Source organism: Falco peregrinus, chromosome 1 (assembly GCF_023634155.1).
Source record: "Falco peregrinus isolate bFalPer1 chromosome 1, bFalPer1.pri, whole genome shotgun sequence".
In the NCBI taxonomy this organism is placed as follows: Eukaryota; Metazoa; Chordata; class Aves; order Falconiformes; family Falconidae; genus Falco; species Falco peregrinus.
Genome location: NC_073721.1, coordinates 123,956,679 through 123,977,858, shown reverse-complemented (window position 1 = coordinate 123,977,858; position 21,180 = coordinate 123,956,679). Strand labels below are relative to the sequence as shown.

Below are 21,180 nucleotides of genomic sequence, written 5' to 3'. Positions count from 1 at the left end.
AACACACAGGTCAGATTCCCTTTTTGATTCCTAGCTACCCCACACTTCAGGAGAGGTGTAGGGATGTGGTACTAATGCTAAGAGACTGGAAGATCTTCCCAGTATGAGGAAACCTCACCGGAGAGAGCACATTTGTGCTAAGGCACCTGATTAGTTTTTTCTGGTTCCCAAGGGCTCATAACAGGAGCCAGATCCCTAAATTCAGATAATGCAAAAAAACACCTCTACACTACAAATAAAATCCTCAAGTAGTATTGATCTCTGTCTGGCTACTTACATGCACTTTCAGGGCACTACCCTACCTTATAACATTATTACTGGTTATTTTAGAGAAAGGATTTTCAGCTGGTTTAGCTCCCAGCCAAGGCCACCAAAAAATTACTTACAATGGTATGGATGCAAGAGGAGGGAGGAGCACATGGCTTGGGAGCGGAGGAAGGCAGCATCGCTGTAGCTCCATCCTAGATCAGCTAAAATTGTCCCTGACAGAAATATAGCTTAATCAGCAATGAAATTCTCTTACTGATATCATTTATACCATACTGTGGTTTACAGTGATGCCAGCAAAAGCCTTTTTATGTCAGGACAATTAAATATACACCATGACTTCTGCTCACACAGAGACAAAAACATCACTCTCCTATTTAACAGTCCTAGATAAAATCACATGCTCTGCATTAGCAAAACCACATACCACAAATCTCCTGGCCTAGAAGGAGTTAAGAAAGGGCCCAATCCCCAACAACTCATGCTTCATGCAGATTTTTAACAGGAATGGCCTCTTTCGGCTAGAAGAGAAAGGTGTAATAAAGATCGAGCTACTGAAGGTATAATACAAGCACAGTCTGCCTAGATATGCAAGAAACATTTTAAGGGAATCAGACATTTTAAGAACTAACCTTGGCTGGCAACGCATAGTTTGTCCTGATCCCTTCTTTCCAGGAATGCCAATTTTTCCCAAAAGCTATGCTGAGACTCAGCCAATGTGGGGGAAGAGGGGTTAAATCAGAATGAATACGGGAAAATCCAAGCTTTTAAAGCAGCAGGTCCAGACAACATTTCTATGGTCTTAAAAATTAACTGCCAGTAAGGAAGAGACTTCCCACTTACCCATATCATTGTCAAGACATGGGGTTTGGAACTGCTAACAGAACAGAGGGTTACAGAAAGGTGGATTAGTCTCAGGCTGTCTACCAGACTCATCAATTATCTCCTGTAATCATCACAAAGAACTTGCGCAGAGGGAGTCTAAACCTCAAAAATTAAGCTATGGAGATCAGCCATGCTCTTTCCTCTATTTCCCTTTGCAACTTGCCATCTGCCAACAGAGGGGAACAGCAACGCCCTTCACTGACACCTCAGGCAGTGGCTGAAGCAGCTTTTTACTGGCCCCACGCTACCAAGGTAGTAGATCGATCTGGAATGAAGATCTGGCTGTGAGACTGAAGTTACTTTTCACTCTGCAATGAGGAAAACAGTGACATTACATTCAAAGGTGGCCTCAGCACTGATATCACAAGCTGTTAATTATTACCCCATGTATATTATGATCACCAAAGACTAGCACCACATTGGGCAAGACACATAACAAAGATGTTGTCCAGAGGAGATTTACCCCAGAAGCTCAGGACAACTTTAAACAGTACACTGAGATGGAAGTGGTGGCATCCTGGCACTTCCTCCTCTGGCAACGGCATCACCACAATGGCTGTGGATGCACAGGATCCACACCATGGCTCAGAAAGAAAACAGGGAAGGAAAATTTTCCTGGCTTTTTTTTAAACATCTTTCAGTATTTCATTTGAACTGCGATGCCCTGTAGCACCTTTCCTAGGTATGCACCCATGACCAGAGTATCCAACCCCTTGAACTATTCATATATTTCTCCTAAACAAAAAGAAGCAAGAAAATTGAGAATTACAGCTAAGAATCTGAGTAAATGTTCCACGCAAAAGGCTATTCACAGGTCCTTCAGTCACACAAAGGATGTATAACCATACAGGGCTTTGAAATTCTGGCAGGAATGGGAACAAAGGCCTGGAGAGCTGGCTTGTTTAGTTGGTTTCCCCCTCACAGGAGAAAGCAAGTTCTTATGGTTGAGATCCTGAATTCAGACTCCAGAGCCCCATATTTCCTGAGCGACACCAGTCACTGTCTCCAGCTACCCAGTCTCTGTTTGCTGGTCCATACAATGGGACAGTAACATCTCCCCTTCTCCCTGGGGAGCCAGGATTAAAAAACGTGCAACAGACTCCAACTCTCTCTTTTCTCTTCCTGCTAAATTAAACTGTGTACAACAAAGCTGCAATAAAAAAAAAAAAAAAGGAAAAAAGAACTTGCTTATCCCCTCCTTCAGTTCCTGCTCTGTTTCAAGATGATGCTCTTTACAGTACAAAAAAGTACTTGCCCTTGAGTACACCAACCAACACAGTAATACTAAGATCCATAGCCTGCTTTACACGGGTGCAAGCAGGACATGTGTCTCTACTGCTCATTTCAGACTGATACTCATCTCTATTTTGCATTTAGATTGCTCTGTATCATTTACCTCAAAAATGCAGAGACATGGCCTCAGGGTATTTAATGTGATAGAAAGATACCTGCAGAATTCAGATAGTGACTTCTAAAACCACAGACAAGATTGTGAAATCCAATACCTGCTGTCAACACTGCCTGGTAGGTGACCCCATCTCCTAGGCAGCTTTTTGAATCTCAGCAGTAAGTGCTCTTCCACATCCAGAGCCAAGGACTGACAGCGTCTCTTCCACCTGAGTGCTGCAAATTGGAGGATCAGCCAAGCCCCTTCATCTGATTTAGGGACAGTGAACCAAATTCATCTTGGCGCTAGTAACCCGATGTCAGTGGAATTACCTTAGGGATTTACTTGGCTCAACACTCTGCGGTGAAAACATAATTAACTGAAAGAAAGAAAGCCTGACAGCAATGCCACAGAGAGGGGATTTCCTCCCCAACTCATACTTAATCATCTCCACTACTTTCCCAGAAAAGCCCGTTTCTTTGATGCCAAAGCTGTATGATGCTGAACTTGCAGAGCCCAGTAATCAGCTCAACCCTCCTCCATTTGGCACCGGCTGGTGAGCTCTGCACTCAAACAGGAGACGGTGTTCAGAGGCTATTAGCTCCTGGGTACAGCCTGACTCTGGGTGGCTTACTGCTCTTCAGAAGGGCAAGAAAAACCTCTGTAGATTTCCCTTTCTTGCCAAGGAAAGAATGTCTCAATACAAGTCCTGAAAACTAAATTGAAATCTTCTACCACAGTGATGTCAGGGGATGCACTGAAGAAGGCAAGAAGCTGGAAATTGTGCAGAAGCAAGAAACCCTGCTGCTCTTGGGAAAACAACGAACTATGAATACGAAAAATATTTACTTAGATTTGAGACTGTTTGGCAAAGTGATTAAAAAAGGCTGTTGTGCATTTCTCCTAAATGATGTGACGTGCCCTAACAGAACCTCTCTCTTGCTGTAGACAGGATATTCTGAGGACGGTGATCTAATTCCTCCATCAATAATGCTGCTGTGAATCTTGAGTAGAACTGCTACAGATTTCTTTACTGATGGTGATGTAACTAAGATTAGCCAAGCAGCAGATAAATAAATCGGAGGAGGATCACACACATACACATACATTTGTATGCTTGCACATAAATTTACTGGCAAAACATTTCCTAGGGAAAATGCAGCATTTTAAGCTCTTTTCTGATCTGTAAAGGAAAAAATAAACATCTCTCACACTGCACACACTGGAAAGTTACATGTGTATCTCCATACAGAGTAACCTACTGAAGTCTGGAATCTGTGCCCAGCCAATTTACTGCAGGGGGTCCTTTTGGCATTTGTTAATGGAACACTTCTCTCTTTAGCAAGACGGTGGTTTGCTGTGGGGATAAAGTTTTGTCCAAAAAAAAAAGGAGAAATAGATATCAGAAAAACAAGATGTAACTCCTCTTGTCTCATAAAGGGCAGCACTGCACGGTGCAATGGCTGCCTGGAAGGTGTGGCACCTAAACTGAGCTCTCCAACCACATTTTATGCATAGCTAGTAGCATTTACCACTGTGAAATCAACTGGAGATACAACTGTGCAGTGTTTTCACTCAGAGATAGAACAGATGGGACAAACCTTTTTGAAGTTCTGGACTCATTCTGAAACAATTGTGCTCAGCCTGTCCTGTCCAAGATGAGAGTCTATTTGACATCCAGCTGGCTGCCATACACATTGCAGTCTCCATACAATCCTTTTTCACTTCCTCCCAGTTCAAAATACATCACAGCACTTACACAAGAAGACTTACACTCATGAACCTTATGAGATATGAAGAAAGCACTGAGGCAGCTTGTTTGCAAGCCAAGAAGTCATGTTTTAAACAATTACCAGGGTGTGTGACTATCACTTCCCAGAGACCTGAGCTCTGCAGACAAACTAGGACAAATCTTCCGGGATTTGGCCCAGTCTGCCAAAATGAATTCAAAGAAAAAGCATTAAATAAGCAAACATATTAAAAATAAACAGCTACCAGAAGAATCAAAGTCAAGTTTCTGGGTCTGGCTTTTTTGGGTTTTATATTTATTTTTTTTTCAAACCAAGACCTTCTGGCAATTAGCTGATGTTTTAAGGCTGCGCTCTTTTTCAGTCAGGGTGTGACAACAGTAAAGCTGAGTCATTTATACAGCAGCTAAGTTAAACATTGCCAGCAAGTCCACATGGAAAACAGACCTCTTCCCTGTGATTCAAACAATTATTTCAAGTTTATTCAAGCTGAATTATCCAGTTAGTTGGATTATTTTTTTTTCCTTCTAAAAGGCATGTAGTTTTATCAACTCTTATCCAGAAACATCTAGGATTTAGCTTCCTTTTGTTTACCTGTCAATGAAACCAAGAATCCCATGGGGAGGGCTCTCTACATCTGCCGATTGAACCTAATAAAGTCAAGCTCACAATTGTGGACTGTAGTCTCTAACATTCACAGCATCGAAACGAGTGAGACAGGATTTTGGCAGGAAAACAGAGAATGGAGAAGTTTGTAAAACTATGAAAACCTCTCTGCTTATTTTTACTTAACACCAAAGCAGAATCACCCCGCAGAATTACCGGCAGAAAAATCAAACACTCTGCAATGTTATGAGCTGAGCCAACAGATACTCCACTGGCAACAGGATTCATGCAGACCGGGCCTTGATCAAAAATTTTCGCTCACAATTTTTCACTGCAAAATTTTATGACCCGGTGAAAATTATTGGAAGCTCAAGGCTCTGATGTTCCCACTCAGTGTCTGTTAATCTACATACTGAGCGGAAAAACAAAAAATGCCTGATAACTAAATTGCTGGATAACACTAGAAATAAAACAAAACACTATGTGCTTCCCTATAAATCAGTAACAGTGTGCGTCATGAGACATTTTTCAGTTCTGAATAAAAGACACTTGGATAATAGAGATTGAGAGAACAAAGAATATAGCCTAGTTATACAAAGATATGTGATAATCATGAAATGTAATAATACCCTGCATGAAAACAATGCCACTCATCTGTAGATCTCAAAACATCATCATCCTGTATTAAGCCTTCCAACAGCTGTGAGTTTAAATGTCCCCATTTTACAGTGGAAGAAATAGAGATACAAATGAATTACCAAAACTGTCAAAAGGTGGTAAGTGGCTAACTAGTGAACAGAGGTCTTGCCAACCTAAAAGGCTTCAATTGCTTTTTGTTGGCCTCTGTGTTCCATCAAAAAATATTTCTGTGAAAAGAGCACAGCTCAACTAATATGATCTGATGACATGATACTCTCCATGCTGCTCCAGAAAGCCAGATCTGTCCTGAGCAAGTGACAGTAAAGGCTACCAGCGATCTTTTACTAATGAGGATCTGAAGTAGGGAAGCTATTCTGAGCAGATATGAGCCTGCTCTACTCATGCTCCATGTTACCAAAAAGCCACATTGTACGTGGCTGTTTCTGAGGTTGTACGTGCTGTATCTGAGCTATCAGACACAGGGGAAGAGATGGGTTTACACACTCAGCTCTGCACCACGCCAACACTCCTGGACAGCACAGACCTTGTGGTATTACCTTGCAAGGAGAATGCATAACAGAAACCTAAATGAAGTGATTATCCTGGGGTGACAGAGGAAGCCTGTGGAAGTGCTTATTTCTCTAGAAGACTTTCAGCACAAAGTCAGTGTTTCCTTTCCACAGCATATGCCTAGTTCACCCGCTGATGTTAAAATTGCCAAGCAGAAGCTGCCGCACACAGCGTCTTGCACAATGATGCCATTTAAAGGCCTAATGTTTTACACCTTGCAGTTCAGCACTGGCATGAAAGCCACTTTCACAGCTTGTTCTCTAAATGGGCAGCAAACCACAAGGCTCTTAGTTGAGAAGAAGAATCACCAGCCACATGGTATGTGAAGACAAATACAAATCAACATGATGCTCCTTTAAAAGAACATCTCTTTAGACAGATAAATGGCTACTTACTGGTTTTGCTGGAGCACTACCCGGTAGTGAGCTTGTCTCAATGAAATACTTCCTCAGAAGGTGTTTGCTGGATTCAGGACTGTCCATCAGGATGTAGGAACAAAAGAAAGCTCCATTCCGCAATAAAAATACAGCTACATCTTCATTCCCTTTAGAGAAAAGCAGATTGTCTGTTCTCTTCTTCTCATGTAAATGAACCAACAAGGAGCTGAACAGAAATCCTGGGAAATAACCACTTCTGAAAAAAACCATGGGTGTGTGCAAAAAGGAAACTGAACTATATAAAGGCTGTTTCCTCCAGTGACAGGATTTAGTTTGGTCAAACTGAGACAGCAAAGACACTATGTAAAAGCACTGGCCCAGGCTCCCTCTTTTTTTCCTATCTTATTATACACACAGCTGTGCTTTGAAGTGTAAATTATTCAGCCTGAATCAAGCATGTGTGCCAGAGTGTCCATAACAATAAAGCTTTTACTTGCAAGGTTTCTGTTTTTGAAGGATCTTTTCCCTAGGAGTTCATAGAGGAAAGTTCAGCCTTTCAGTATTTACAGTAATCTAACTTAAGAGGGCCCTGACTTAAATTTGGCTAAGTCAAAAGGCAGAGCCAATTTTATTTTAATATATCCCATTGGAAATCCAGGACACTTCCAGGCAAGCCAATCTACACCGATACCTTCCTAGATGTGAACAACTCAGCCCATTCTTTAAAAGACATTGCACAAAAGGGGCAAAGTTTTGAAGCATGCGAATACATACCTGCCTTTATAGCAGCATACAGGGGCAACCGTATAAGAACTGGAAACTCATTCCTCCTGACTGCACAGCTCTCTGGGTCAGCACTGTATGCACGAATCAGAAGTTTTACTATGTCCAAATGTCCCTGCTGGCAGGCTATAGCCAGCATCCAGTTCAGGAGCTGCTGGCAAGCACTAGGACCTACTGAAAAGATAAGGCATTTGACTTAATTGATGCCACCCCACTGTGATGCAAGAGTCATCCACAAATAATGGCTAAGAAAACGGTGTAGGATGAAGCCCCTGAGGACAAAGGAGCAGACTGCACTGCAAAAGTGTGTTACCGAAGAGCCCTAAGATGGTCAGGCACAAAGTTTTCAGCTTTGCTTATCTGTTCTTAATTACTTACCCAGCTAATGGGCAAACTTTTTTGACTGTCCCTGATCTAAGCACGCTTAAGCTAGCAACAGTGAAAGGTTCTGAGGATGCCTGCTAGGCTACTAGCAGAAAAATCAAACACTGAATCCCAAACAGAGGTGGCAAGGGATGACCAGGATTATCTCTGCATCCAGAGACAACAGGCCTGATCCAACAGACATTAGATCCAAACATCTGAGATAGTCCACTTCTTCCAAGTTCCTGAGAGGGGATGCAAAGAATGGGAAAACCAGCTGACCTTTCGTGTTACTGGATGAATAAAACAAAAATAAATGTTTCAGACAACACAAAATAATTGTTTTAATGTCTTTTCACTGCAACCTAAGGTCTCTCACAAAAAAATTAATTTACCCTTGAAATAATTCATTCTGGGTGAATTCTTTACTATCCCTTCACAGCAGTTAGACAAACGTCATTTAGGACTAAAACCGAAAATACCTTGTTTTGATTTCACAGGAATTTGCTAATGTTTTAGTCACCCCCAAACTGCTTTTTTTATTGAATTAATGTTTGCCCATAGAACACTGCCTTCCTCTAGGTGTGCATAATTCTGCGCATATAACTAAATGCCCATGACAGGATTATTTCTGCTAACAGAAAGCAGTCCTCAAATCTTCCCTGATCCACAGAATCACCTCCCTTTACTTTACAAACTCACATCCCCTTTGAAATGCTTACAGAAACGTCCACAAGCCCAAGTTTACAAGTCAACTTCTTTTTGCAGTTTCTCCATGCGGAAATTACATTGCTCTTTGCATTCTTAACAACTTGACTAAATCATTCACCCTTATGCTGCAAAAAACAGGCTCCACTTCAGCTGTAAGACACAAGAAGTTCACACTGAGCCAGACAGAATCACTGCAGTGCATTAACAAAATTGCAAATTCATGCAATTTATCCCTAAGCTCTGTGATTGATTTCTATGTAACTTCCAAGGGAAACAAATGGGAAGTCCTGCATAAAAACTTCCCAAAGCTGCTGTTTGTATAGAGCACCTCCCTTGACTCCCCTAAAGCAAGGGTTTAAGGGAATTTGGTCAGTTCTAAAACTGAGCTATAGTTTCCAGAAACTACTCAAGTCACTTTTCATTACTGAGAGTATTATACTAATATAATTTCATTTTTGCTACTAGGTTACAAAACCAGCATTGTCAGCCTCCTTTCTAGCTGAAGGAAATACTATGTTTAATTGCCTTCTCCAAACTGGAACGTTTCTTTTGCTTATTACAACATATATTATGTTTATACATTATAAGAGTTTAAGAACATCAGATAAGCAGGTTTCCCAGCAGGTTATTCCCGTTCTCACTGAGGTCACTGGCAAGCACATAGCTCCAGTGGGGACCTAGAGCTATACTGAGGTCAGCGATTGCAGAGGCCTAGCTTAGCTGTTGTGGTTACTGCAGTGTCTGAGGTCAAGATGACAGAAACTCACCCTGGCTGCCGTGCAGGTCTGCCAGACCCTGAATCCACAGAGGGTCCCAGTGAGAAGCAACTGCCAGGCCTGCAGGACACCAAGAGAGCAACAAGGGACCCAAACACCATTCCTGATACTGACTCATCGAGTACTGTTCTTACCCCTGCCCTCACAGCTGCCTTAAGAATTGCGTCTGGGTCTAAAAATGTCTCTGTTCTGCTATATAATAATTTTTAAAATAAAATGTAACCAAAATGTAATGATGATTCCAAAGAAGGAATTACCCTGAAAGTTAAAAAAAAAAAAAAAAAAAAAAAAAGCCAACAAGAAAGCATAAAGCATGTTGCCAGCTGTGCACCCAACTATTACTTGCCATACAGTCATGCTGCACTCTCACTCCCAGCACCACCGTGTCTGCTGGATCAGCAGAGTGGTATGATGCAGTTTCCTGAAAATCCCCTGATTTCTCTGTAGGATCTGGGATGTTACCCAGCTGTGAGGGCTGATGGGAATGAACTGTCTAAATGGCATCTTCCTCCACTTCCAATCTGCAAACATGGAATATTTTTATGTATGTGCTTTTCCCCCCTACGGGGGAAGTTTTCTTCAAACACAGCAGAGATTAGATCCCTCCACGCACTTTCCCATGCCTAGGTCCCTCCCTTCTCAAGGAATGACAAAAAATAAATAAATGCCTGCTTGAAGCTATAGCACACAGCTATGAAAAAGCCTGAGGAAAGGTAGAGGCAACCCAACGGTCTTACCATGCAAGGAATCCAGCAGCTCTTTCACAACATCCTTATGTCCAAAATATGCAGCCACCACAGCTGCATTGTCATCATTAGGTTCTGTTGGTAACACCACTAATGCTTCCTGCAGTAAATACCTCACCGCCTGCAGATCTCCATATGCTGCTGCAATACCTAAAAGCTGACACTGATAAAGAAAATACAGCAAAAAAAAAAACTCTGTAAAGGGAGTGGGCAGAGAAAGACAGCATTTCTAGAGCTATGTATTTGTTTGTGCCCATGCAAATGCATACCCAGTGTCACTGTGGTTAACTGAGAATGTCATAAACGCTAGTAGCCATTATAATAATTAGTGTCGATATAATATATTAATTTGTTGGTTTTTTTGCTTCCTAGTTTTTGGTATGGCTTTACCACAAAAGTGCTCAAGGCACAGAATGGTGAGTGTAAATCCATTTTTCATGGACGAACAGAAAAAGCATTTGCACAGCTCTGCTACAAGATGTAGTATTTCCTGTTTTGGAGATTGCCAGTATGCTTGGACTTGACACATCGGTACTCTCCCAAAACACTAAGATAAGCTCTATGCAAAGAGCAGGCTCAAAATGAGGGCTCTGAAGGCAAAGCAGTGCAGAAGCTGGCACAGAGGATATAGCTCCAAACACAAGCAGCAAAATCTTCCCAGGGGGCCATTACCCATCTTTGTACTGATAGGGGAGTAAATTTTTTGCTAAGTCTATAAACAGCTTCCTTTTTATGAGGAAAAATGCATTTCCCTGTTTTAGTGACCACAGTACCAGCACCCCTCCTCGCACAGCCCCCTGTTCCTACATATGCTGTTCCCTGTGGTCTGTCTCATCTTTCTGATCAGTGTTTTCAAGGGCAAATACCATCCCTGAGCATGTTCCTGAAGTGCCCCACAGAGCCATGTCTGGGATCCTGCAGCATCAGGATAACATATATAACTGAATGGATTTTCTGCATGACAAACAATGGATTGTTTTCTTTCTTCTATTTTGGTTTCTTTCCCCAAAAAATTTGCAGAAGAGTAGTAACCTAACCCTACCTTTTCCACCTGCAGTGCAGTCTCCTCACATGACAACTTAATCAACTCTTGGGCCTTACTGGTGTCTCCAGCTTTGTAAGCATCCTGAATGCTTTCTGTCACAGGTGTCTGAATTACGGAGACTTCGCCAACTGTGGACTGTTTGCCACCCATGTCCACAGTTCCTGCTGTAAAAATAGAAAAGAGGTGTCAGGAAGAAGTAACCTATTCATTACTCATGCACAGTTGCAACATCAATGCATCCTGGCAACAAAAAAAGGGAGCGAATTATATTCAGTGTAGTATTTACTGCACGCAATTTAAAAAAAAGGCAGAAACCTGAACACTCAGTTGCCTGATAAAAGAACATGATAATATATAAAAGTACTTTCCAACAGGGACATGAAACTAAAAGGGACAGCGAGTTCCTCAATTGCTCCCAAAGGTGGTTTCCAAAAGATGGTGTGAAAGCTCACACAGGCAGAGACACCTACGCCCTGCAGCAGACTGCCATACTCAACCTCCTGCTGCAGGAACCAGGGAAGAGAAGGGCTTCCATGAGACTGGCATCTGCAGTACTTCTGATGCAGCAAGGAGTCTGCACGACCTGCAAAGCAATCCTGGTATTAGCCTTGCTTCAGTCACACTCCACCTCCAGACAACAGCCTAACAAAACCCCACTGTACTTCTCCAGCACTTTCAATCAGAGCTTTATACACCTCTATGAATGTGAAAGGAAAGAAATCGGGAATATTTTGACTCTGGGAAAACAGAGTAAAAGTAGATTACACAAGACGTCTAGTGGTCACCCTGATCAATCCTGGAGAATCTCCTAGGCTAAATTTCTGCGTTTTTTAAATGCCATTAGGAGCCAGAAGAGCTTTTACATGTCAAAGTTTAAAAGCTGCAAGCCATTAAAGATGATGCTTGTGGTGGGTGGATAACAAAAAGGCAGCCATGAAGTCTCACGCCCACCTACGGACCCAACTACCAGGACAGGCAAAGCTGCAGGAAAGACACTTAATTACGAATAAGATATTCAGGTCTGCTCCTGAACAACATGCAAGACAGAGAAAAGAAGCACTTTTCACTTGAAAAGAGACCATTTCATACTCAATTTTCCCTGCTAAAACATTATTAATTATTACTGCTTATTTGCAAATGGTTAAATAAAACCCTTCAGCCCACAGATTTTCACATGTTAACAAGGATTTATTTTGTTTTCTAAATAGATATGTATGTCAGGCAGGACCTATTTTAATGCAGCCTGAAAAAAGAAGTAAATTTGGACTAATCTTTAACTGTCAGTAAATATCTTTGAATAATGCAGTCTGATTCATCAATATATTCTGACTAACGCTTCTCATCAATTATTTAAATGAAGCTCAAATCACTCAGACATCAGAGACGGCTCCAGAGATTCGTGCCATTAAAAATGTGCCCACATCAATAACCTTTCTTAGATGATGCAGAACCTGTGAAGGACAAGCAGCAGAAATCACGGCAGATAAATGTGGTGTTACATTACAGCATAATAAAGAGCATATCAGAGTTCACGTTAATAGGTGCAGTGCCTTCATAATTCTGTAGGTTTAGGGGGTATATGGGAAAAGAAATTCATCCAGCATTTTTTCCTGTCTTTTAGAGCAGACCAAATGCCTGTAAGGGATCTCTAAGTATACTGCATATGATTTAATTCTCTTTTCAGTGGACACCAGAGGTAGGAAATGCAAATGATTCTTGGGCAAGTAACTGTTCAAAACATGATAGAAGACAGGACGTTAAAGCAAAATAGTTCTGCAGTCTACACAACTCAGAACTGGACTAAGTAAAATCAGAAAGTACAAATCAAGCAAACACTGCAGTTACTGGAACATGCAGCCTCCCCACATTCAGCGCCCTGTGATGAAATCCTGAACCTAAAGAGAAGCACTGGAATTCCCCCTTGGAGGAAAAAATGCCTCACATCAGAGATACAAAACAGCTGGAAAGCTGAGCAGGAAGCCTTGCAAATCAGGGCTGACAGAGCACAGCAATTTTAATCTGGTTCCTAAAAAAATGCTGAAAGGACAGACAAGTTTTACTTCCTTCCAGCCTCAATCCTGATTTTGGGGACTATCACTCAAGACCCACATCTGCAGCTATTCCACATATACAGGCACATCCTTTTTGTCCAAGAATTGAGCAGGGCCATCTTTATTTCTTTTTATATCATGGCCAAGGAAGATGGAGGTTCAAGTATCTCACGGTCAGAGATTCATTCAGGGTCTTGGACATGCTGGTGTCGTGTCCTCATCTATTTATTACAGAGGTCTCCAGCCAACCTCTCACGCATCCTGCACACCAGAGCTCTTCTTACAGGAGCATCCTCCACCTCTCCTACCGGAACTGCCCCACTGAAGGGAGGACTACCAAATCAGTTGGCCAGGGAGCACAAGAAGGACCACAGTGTCGTAACCAAGGGAAGGAGGAACTCTGCAAGCTAGACCCTAAACCCAAGACTGCTTTTGTGTTTTATCAAACGACTACTTCACAAAACTACTTGGCTAATGTGTCATGCTTCCTCTTACATTTTTGGCCCCCCTCAAAATTTCCTAAGTCCTCTGTAGTACAATGGCTTAGTTACAACCACTGCTACCATCACCACTGTTTGGAGAACAGAGGCCGGCCATCAACCATTGCAGTCTACTCATGTGCTTCAGGTGTAGACTTCTAGGTTGTCCAGGAGCAGGAATGTCACAAATGGCTGGCTTCATGAAGTTCACATGCTCCCAGAGTTAGCTGGCAGTGTAATCAGAGTCTTGGGATATTAATTTTAGTCCTTAAGCTTGATTTCAGTCTTGCCTTAGGCATTTTTTTATTGATCTAACTGCCCAGTTTGAACATCTTAACATCCATCAAATACAAGTCAATAAAAGCTTCACTGAATGTAAGAAACCTGAGCATTCTACTGTTTGAAACCAATATATTTAAATATTCTTGGCAGAAAGATAATACTGCTCATCATACAAGTTTCTTATGTAACTGTCATCACAACTTCTATGATTGCATTCTGCAGAATAAATTGACCTCCTGCCTAAGACTTGAAGAAAAAGCTGCAAAAGGTCTTCAGGAAAAAACAGGTCTTGCAATTGAACTAATCACAAGCCTGAAAAGAGTAAAACTGATAGAGTGATAAAAAAGCTTGCCGACAACCAACAGCTGTACTCACATGATTCTGTCAAACTTAACTTGAGCTTTCAAAGGTTAAAAGAAAGGAGGTGGGCCATCCATTCCTAAATTCCCCAAAACCACAGCAGCCATCCATTGCAAAGCTAAGCATCTCACCAACCAAATTACCCAATTCACAGAAGACTTCCTGGTAACTTAGTAAATGATATATTGACTTATAAAATACAAATGGAAAATAAGCAGCAGTATGTTTTATAAGCTTAATTTATACTTACCAGTAGGAAAAAAAAATCGGGAAAATTACATTCTACTGACTAACGACTGTTCTACTTCTACAAGATGCATGACTGAATTAACATCAGTACTGGCATTCATGTAGGTTGGGAATAAAGTTTTGCCAATACATGCATCAGCCATTTTTAGCAAAAATCTGCGCTGAAATCCAAAGAAATTCTGCCTATGGTTTTAACCCTACAAATCTCATGCTCTTTACCTGACCTCTTCACAGTTTTCATAATAGGTTCACCTCACTTACATATAGCCTTGAACAACATGCTATGAGAGCAATATTGAAGCTGAATAATATTGAACCTCTATTTTTGGACTTGATTGTGCAACATGCTGAGAACTTAAGCCTGGATGTAACAAAGCACTTTTAATTCTTAGATTGCATGGATTTAGGAACTGACTTCTGCACTTCGCACAACACAGGCTATGTTACATTACATTGTTATACGCAAAACGGCATAGCAAGTTATGACATTCTAGCAGTACTTCTTGTAATAAATTCCTGTAATAAAAGGCTACTAGAAACTCCAGAAACTCTTGCACATCTGTTGTGATTTCTTTTAGTTTTTGCTTTATTGCACACAGATCTGGGACAATATTCCTGTGTCGGCACAGGTTCATCTAAAAGCACTGCCCCAAATCAGCATCCCTCTTCTGAGCTCGCTGCAGGAAAGCAGATGAATGAAGCCTATTTGAACTGAGGTGGTATGGTGTGGTTTCATTTCTCTAATGTGTTTGAATGTCAGTGAAAATAAGGCCATGGGGTTTACTCCCTATCATTCAGTCCCTTATCTCCACATCCTATTTGTTTAAGTTCTCCATAGATCCATGGCTTCTTTTCTTTGCTTGCTTTCTACTAATGAATGTAAGCAAGCCAAGCGCTGTTTGTAAGGGGAAAATGGGAGGTATTTGCCAACACTAAAACCACATTCTTCATCTATTCCTCATGCCACCTAACAGCTCGTATCAAAGCAACTAACTTTGGAAATATTACCCACTCCTGATTTCTATGTTTTATACTTTGGAAGTACCTTTTAAGTTTGGCTTTGCAGTAACAGCCTTTTACAACAGCTAGGGCGAGACTAATTTTCTTTTAGAAAAATATTCCAATGGAGGCAGAGGTTGTCAAAAAAAAAGCAGTGACACCTTATTGCCATTCAAAGGTTACAAGAGAGTCAATCTTAAAGTGCAACAGACTGCTGTTCCAGCCCAGAGAAACAAAACAAAAATAAGTCTTATCAAGAGAATTTCAGAGATATATGTAGTTATACCCTGCCTCAGGCCTTGTTATTACAGCAGGTGAAAAAAAAAAAAATCTAAAATTTCTAAATTGACAGTATGCCATTATCAGCAAAAAGGTGAGGGGGGGTTTGCAGGTCAATGCTGTGAATCAGCAAACGGCTGCGTAACAAAACAGCACACTGTGTAGATGATTATCATCTTTACATCCCAAATCACTGCATTCCTGTCTCTGACATACAAACTCACAGAATTTGTAAGTGCTACATTAGTCCCTTCGATAAAGTAGGAGTTCTTTGGCAACTAACTAGGATATTTTTATTTAGCAGAGAAAGATATAAATGAGATGCTTAACACCAGATAAAACAGGGCAGGAAGCTAACTTACTCCAAACCAGAATTACAATAATAATAAAACTTTAAAACTGCTACTGACCTTGTCATAATGTGTGCAGGTATTTCCAGAGACAGGAGCAAATCAAAACGATGACTTTGACATAGCATCCCATTCAGTGATGCTCAATTAAGCTATTAATTCCTTGGACTTAGCCACCCACCTCTGCTCAGCACAAGCAGCTCTTATAGTGGCCACTGGATGTAAATGTCTTTTGGCTGGCTGGCTGCTTCTTTGTCTGAATGAACCACTACATTTTAGCCTTGACAGTTATTTTCATCTCTATGTCCCATTACAGTGAAATCTAAGCCTCTGGTTCAGAGAGGATCTGAGGATGGGGGTGGGCAGGGAGGCTGCCTCTCTGGGCTGAGCTCAGACATTAATTCCTCAACAGCACCAGATGGCTACAGCTAACCTTTGCCAGCTTAATCTTTTGCCATTTTGACTTCTGAGTGCTGCCACAAAGCAAATAAAAAAATGGGACAGAGATGAGGTTTAAGATGTGCCGAATATTTAAAGCCAACCCCCCCAAATGCTTAAAAACTCACAAGTTCACGGAATATTTTTCAATACTACTCTACAGAAGCTTTGGCCAGCTGGTTTGTGAAATTAATGGAAAGCCACGTTATTTCTGAGTCTTTGCAACAGGCTCGTGTATCTTCTGTTGCTTTGACAAACTTCAGCCTAAACTGAACAACAGCCAACGGGAAGCATCCAGGGATTTCAAAGGATGGATCTTTCCTACATTGCTCTTTCCACTTAGATGGGTAAGAAAAATTTTTCAGTCCTCTAGAAATCTTTGAGATACCGAAAAATATTTCCCATCCTAAACCAGGCAGAAAACCCCAAATCCTAGGGTTTTTAATTTAAAAAAAAAAAAAAGGTTAAGATTTTAAAGTCAGCTCAAGTCAGTAAAACTGCTTTATGAAACAGCTACCTGTTGGGTTCCTTCTCTGATTAGATGACACCACTTTAAAACAGGGTTTCATTTGTTGTTTAAAAAAAAGTCACAAGATTTCATTCATTCAATTCATTCATTTCTTAAAAGATAAAGTCACAGACCCAGGAGGGAAGCTGTTCCCCCCACCTGCCCAGATGCCCTCAGTCCATATGGCCCCACAGCCAGGACTTGGCCCAGAACCATTCAAAGGAGTGTCCTGCAGCAAGATTTAGGCAAAATACATATGGCTCAACCAATTCTGCTAGAAAATGTCCCCAGAAGGATTCAAAAATGGTCAGAACCACTTATAAACCCCGCTGTGAGAAGTCAAGGAAGGAGAGGAAGTTAGGGTAAATCCAACCCAGCGATAACAAGATGGTTTATCTGGGAAATTCAGCATCCTCACTGGAGAGACACCACCAGAACTGGGCCATGTCCCTCTGACCCTGATTAGTATCTCTTCACAACAAGTGAGACGTGCCAGCTTCTCAGGACAGTGGAAACCCTCCACACACTTTTTCTGTCTATTTTTTGTGGTTCCATTTCACACAAACATCCATTATTTCAGCTAATTAAAGGAGTGGCTCTGCACTAAGATCCTTCTGCCAAGGCAGTGGAAAAGATGATGTATTGAGTACAAAAGACACCCGCATCTACAACACAGCTTACAACCAATGCTCACTGCCCCAAAAGGAAACTTACAACCCTACAAAAGACCAGATCTAAACCACAGAAGAATGCTTCAAAGACAAAAATCCAGCACTGAAGGGATCTTTTTCACTATTATTGCATAATCTGGAATTATTTTTAAATTGTTTACATGCCAGTACCACTCACGCAAAGTGCCGATCTGCATTACACATTTTCCAGCAAGCACAGAGGATCTTGTAAAGGGCGTGCTGACAATTTTAGGTACAGCCATGCAAAGTGACCAATTATCACCACAGCCATTGGAAATTTTCTATTTAGAAACACTATTAACCTGCAAGGAAAAACGCGTTTGCTAATGCAAACCTGAAAGGAAAATAATAAGTCCCGGATGGAAAAATGCTCTGGACTCCTGCCTTTCTAAGGGGCTCCAGAACTGACTGACAAAAAACAGACACCTCCAAAGGCTTTAGCTCCACACTTATACAATCATTTCTTCATCATCCAAGACAATGGGGGAAAAGGGGACAGAAAAGCCTCAGATACTAGTATCACTGAGACTCGGCAGACTTTAGTGGGCAATATCACAGATGCCTGAATGGCTGTGTGAAGCTGTCTGTATGTCAGAGCCAGGACTGAGCTGAGGCTGAAAAGCTCTACCAGATCTGAGCAGGCTCCTGCATTTTTGTGTGCCTTGCAGAGCCCTGGGACTCTGGAAATTATTTGTATTGTCCAAGAAGTTAAAATGAAACCAAGCTGGTTGTTCTTACTTTGCTGAAGTACAAAAGAGGCTACACAAAGCCATTACAAGGCAAGGAGGGGAGGTTAGAGAGACCACAAAGAATTACACACTGGAATATGACTGTCAGAGCAAACTCATCATGTCAGTGTGCAAATCACATTGGAAAGTGCAAGATAGCTTCGGGGTCACGATCGATACAGCTATCCAGGAAAGAGGAACAAGGGCTACTACATGTAATATGTATAAGAATACTACATGTAGTAGCTTGGGATATGCCTCTTTTCTTGCACCCTGCAAGACAACAGCTCTACTTTAGACATGATGCTCCCCACTGTTTTATTTTTTTTTTTAAGTGCATGCACCATTTCTACTGCCTGGGCTATACATGATGCAAGAGGGGCAGCAGGACTGTGATCACAGAGTCAGAGCAGAGACAGCTCATCAGCACCATGACTGGGACCCCCTCCTCACGCTCGGTCTCTGGGGGCTGCAGCCAGCCCCTTGTGTACTGATAAAGCCTACACAAATCCCTGTCAGGCTGTGCATACCAGCACACAAGACTCCTATTGCTCCACCCCCCACCTTTAGTTTCACCCTCTCCATTTATAAAGAAAGCTTCCTTAGCTGCAATAGATAACAACAAGACAACCTCCACATCCCGAAAAAATGGCAGCAGCCAACGGCAAACACAGGGCTGTTGCCTCCTCCCCTCTCTTCTCCTTTTGGTTTTTCACCAAGCGGCTGAGAACCGAACACAAGCAGGCAGCCCTTTGCTAACTATGCCATCGCCAGCTTACCAGCACAATGAACTGGGCCGCTGTTGATGACAGTGATGCTTTTACTCTCTCCCCTGAGGACTAAGCAGCTTTACGTGCACATGTTCATCCCTTTTGAACTGTAGGAGCACTCAGGGGCCACAACATATTTCTCAGTGGTCAGGTTGTCTCATGAAAGCACCATCATCACTGCTGGACACACTACTAACTTTTGGGTAGGGAAGGAACAGAACGGTGACAACCTCCGGCAAGCACAAGGCAAAGGCTAGCTCGCACAGAGAAAGGGTTACCCCACGTCCCTCCCGAAATGCCCTCTTTGGGGCACAAAGGATCAGCAAAGACCACAAAGAACACTGACGGTGTTAATTTCCACCCCGCAGGGATAGAGATTGAGGGAACCAAGAGAGCTCCAAATGGCCAGAGTGCCAACTGCTGTATCGAAAATACAAATGACTCAGCTCTAAGTGAAAGTTTCTATTTTTGTCTTTTTTGGCCTCAGTAATTTGATTCCAGTCCTACAGCTTGAATCATTCAGAAATATGTTTTTGCATGCAAGGCCAGCTATGCCACTCTTGCTTTCCAAATTTTACATTGGAAGATATACATTAAGCATGCAAAAGCATGACTACGCTTTTGGATTTTCTTCGTGTTCGTTTCCAGGCATGGCTGGAAAGAGAGGATTATTAAATGATGAAAGGTGTCTCTAGTGAGACCATTCCTGTCCAACTGAATCAAATATTATAGCCATGAAACCGAACTAAAACTGGATTTCATTTGAAACTTCATAAAATAAAATTTCATGGATAACTTCAGTTTCCTTTGAAACTTTTCCCTAATGTTCAAGCTTTCATCAGAAGGAGAAAAATTCCACGCATCAGTGTTTTCTCTCTTTCAAAGAAATAATTTGCTCTACATTCTTCTAAAAGAAGTCATTAATTATTCAAATTGGGGAAGCACCAGTTCAAGGCCAGCTCCCTTCTGCTACATCCTCCTTAGACATCTATTTAAAGCTAGCTTTAGAAAGAAGCAAATGCTGCGAGTCCCAGCTGTGAGAGGTTACATCTGGAAGAGTTCAGGGAGGGACTCCCTGTGTGCATGCGAGGGGAGGAGGATGAGCCCAAGGTCTCTGCCCAGGTCTCTTTGTCTCTTCTGAGTCCAAGTCCTCTACTGGCTCTATCAAAGACACATCCAGCAACTCCACAGCCTGAGAAAAGCAGCTCCTAAGCTTATGTTTCACTTTCATAACACACATAAACACCCTCCTAAATGGAAAACCCATTTACAACACTGCAACCCAACTGCTGGTCAAAAATAATAGCACAGAAGCAGCGTCCCTCCAGCCCCACATTCCCTCCACAGATGCTACCAGGAAAGACAAACCTTAGTGGGGCCTTCAGAGAAAGCTGGTGAAAGTGGTAGGATGAAGCTCATAGCTGCTCCAACAGGACCCCTTGGGCCACAGCAGCAAACCTAATTTTCCACCCCTCCATCACATGGCAGGGGTCCTGGGTAGCTGCTGTCACCTATGTGGCTACCAGTGTCCCTCCTCCCTTCCCCAAGGAGCACAGCAGGTCTCTTACAGATCTGCGATGTAGGAAGATTTTGGAAAGGCTAGTCAGAGAGGAGGAAAAAAAAGGGAAGACAACATTAAAAAGATCTGTAAAATACCTTGCATGACTCCAGTTTATCATGTTCAAGGAAAATTAAGAGAATCTAAAAGAGGTGGAGAAGAATAATCAAAGAAATGGATCGTCTAATTATAAGACTACAGATTAAAAGAGTTTGGCTTTTTGAGTCTGGAAAAACGAAGGCTGGACAGGGATGGGAGTACTGTCTATAAATACATCCAGAGGGAGATATCTGGAAAGAAGAGGAGTTATTATGTACAGGGTATGAATCCATTTTGGCTGCCAATTAGAAGAAAGTTTAAAATGTGGGAGAAAAGAGGCTCTGGAACAGTCTTCCAGAAAAAGCAGAAGCAACAGACAAGCCAACCTGGTTAAAACAGGCCTTGCATAAGGTTTAGGAGTGGGGACACCAGAACACTGACCTCCCCACACTCCTTCCAGCCCTACAGCCTGTGTTCCCACATTACTGATGTGCA

At 41.9% G+C, this 21,180-nt stretch overlaps 1 protein-coding gene across 7 annotated transcripts in view; it reads right to left on the bottom strand.

Moving 5' to 3' along the window:
• Positions 1-21,180, bottom strand: part of LRRK1 (leucine rich repeat kinase 1) — an 83,250-nt gene that overhangs the window by 48,610 nt on the left and 13,460 nt on the right. For 2 of the 7 annotated variants that reach the window (XM_055815049.1, XM_055815044.1), the window contains exons 3-6: positions 10,901-11,067; positions 9,850-10,021; positions 7,254-7,436; positions 6,498-6,646 (exon numbers count right to left, since the gene is read on the bottom strand). The exons of 1 other annotated variant lie outside the window; for it this stretch is intronic. In XM_055815049.1, coding sequence (XP_055671024.1) covers positions 6,498-6,646; positions 7,254-7,436; positions 9,850-10,021; positions 10,901-11,067 — 671 coding nt within the window. Of the gene's footprint in view, positions 1-6,497; positions 6,647-7,253; positions 7,437-8,347; positions 8,478-9,849; positions 10,022-10,900; positions 11,068-16,012; positions 16,187-21,180 lie in introns of those variants that run through there. 4 more of the 7 variants (XM_027793960.2, XM_055815058.1, XM_055815069.1 and 1 more) reach the window with 4 other exon arrangements.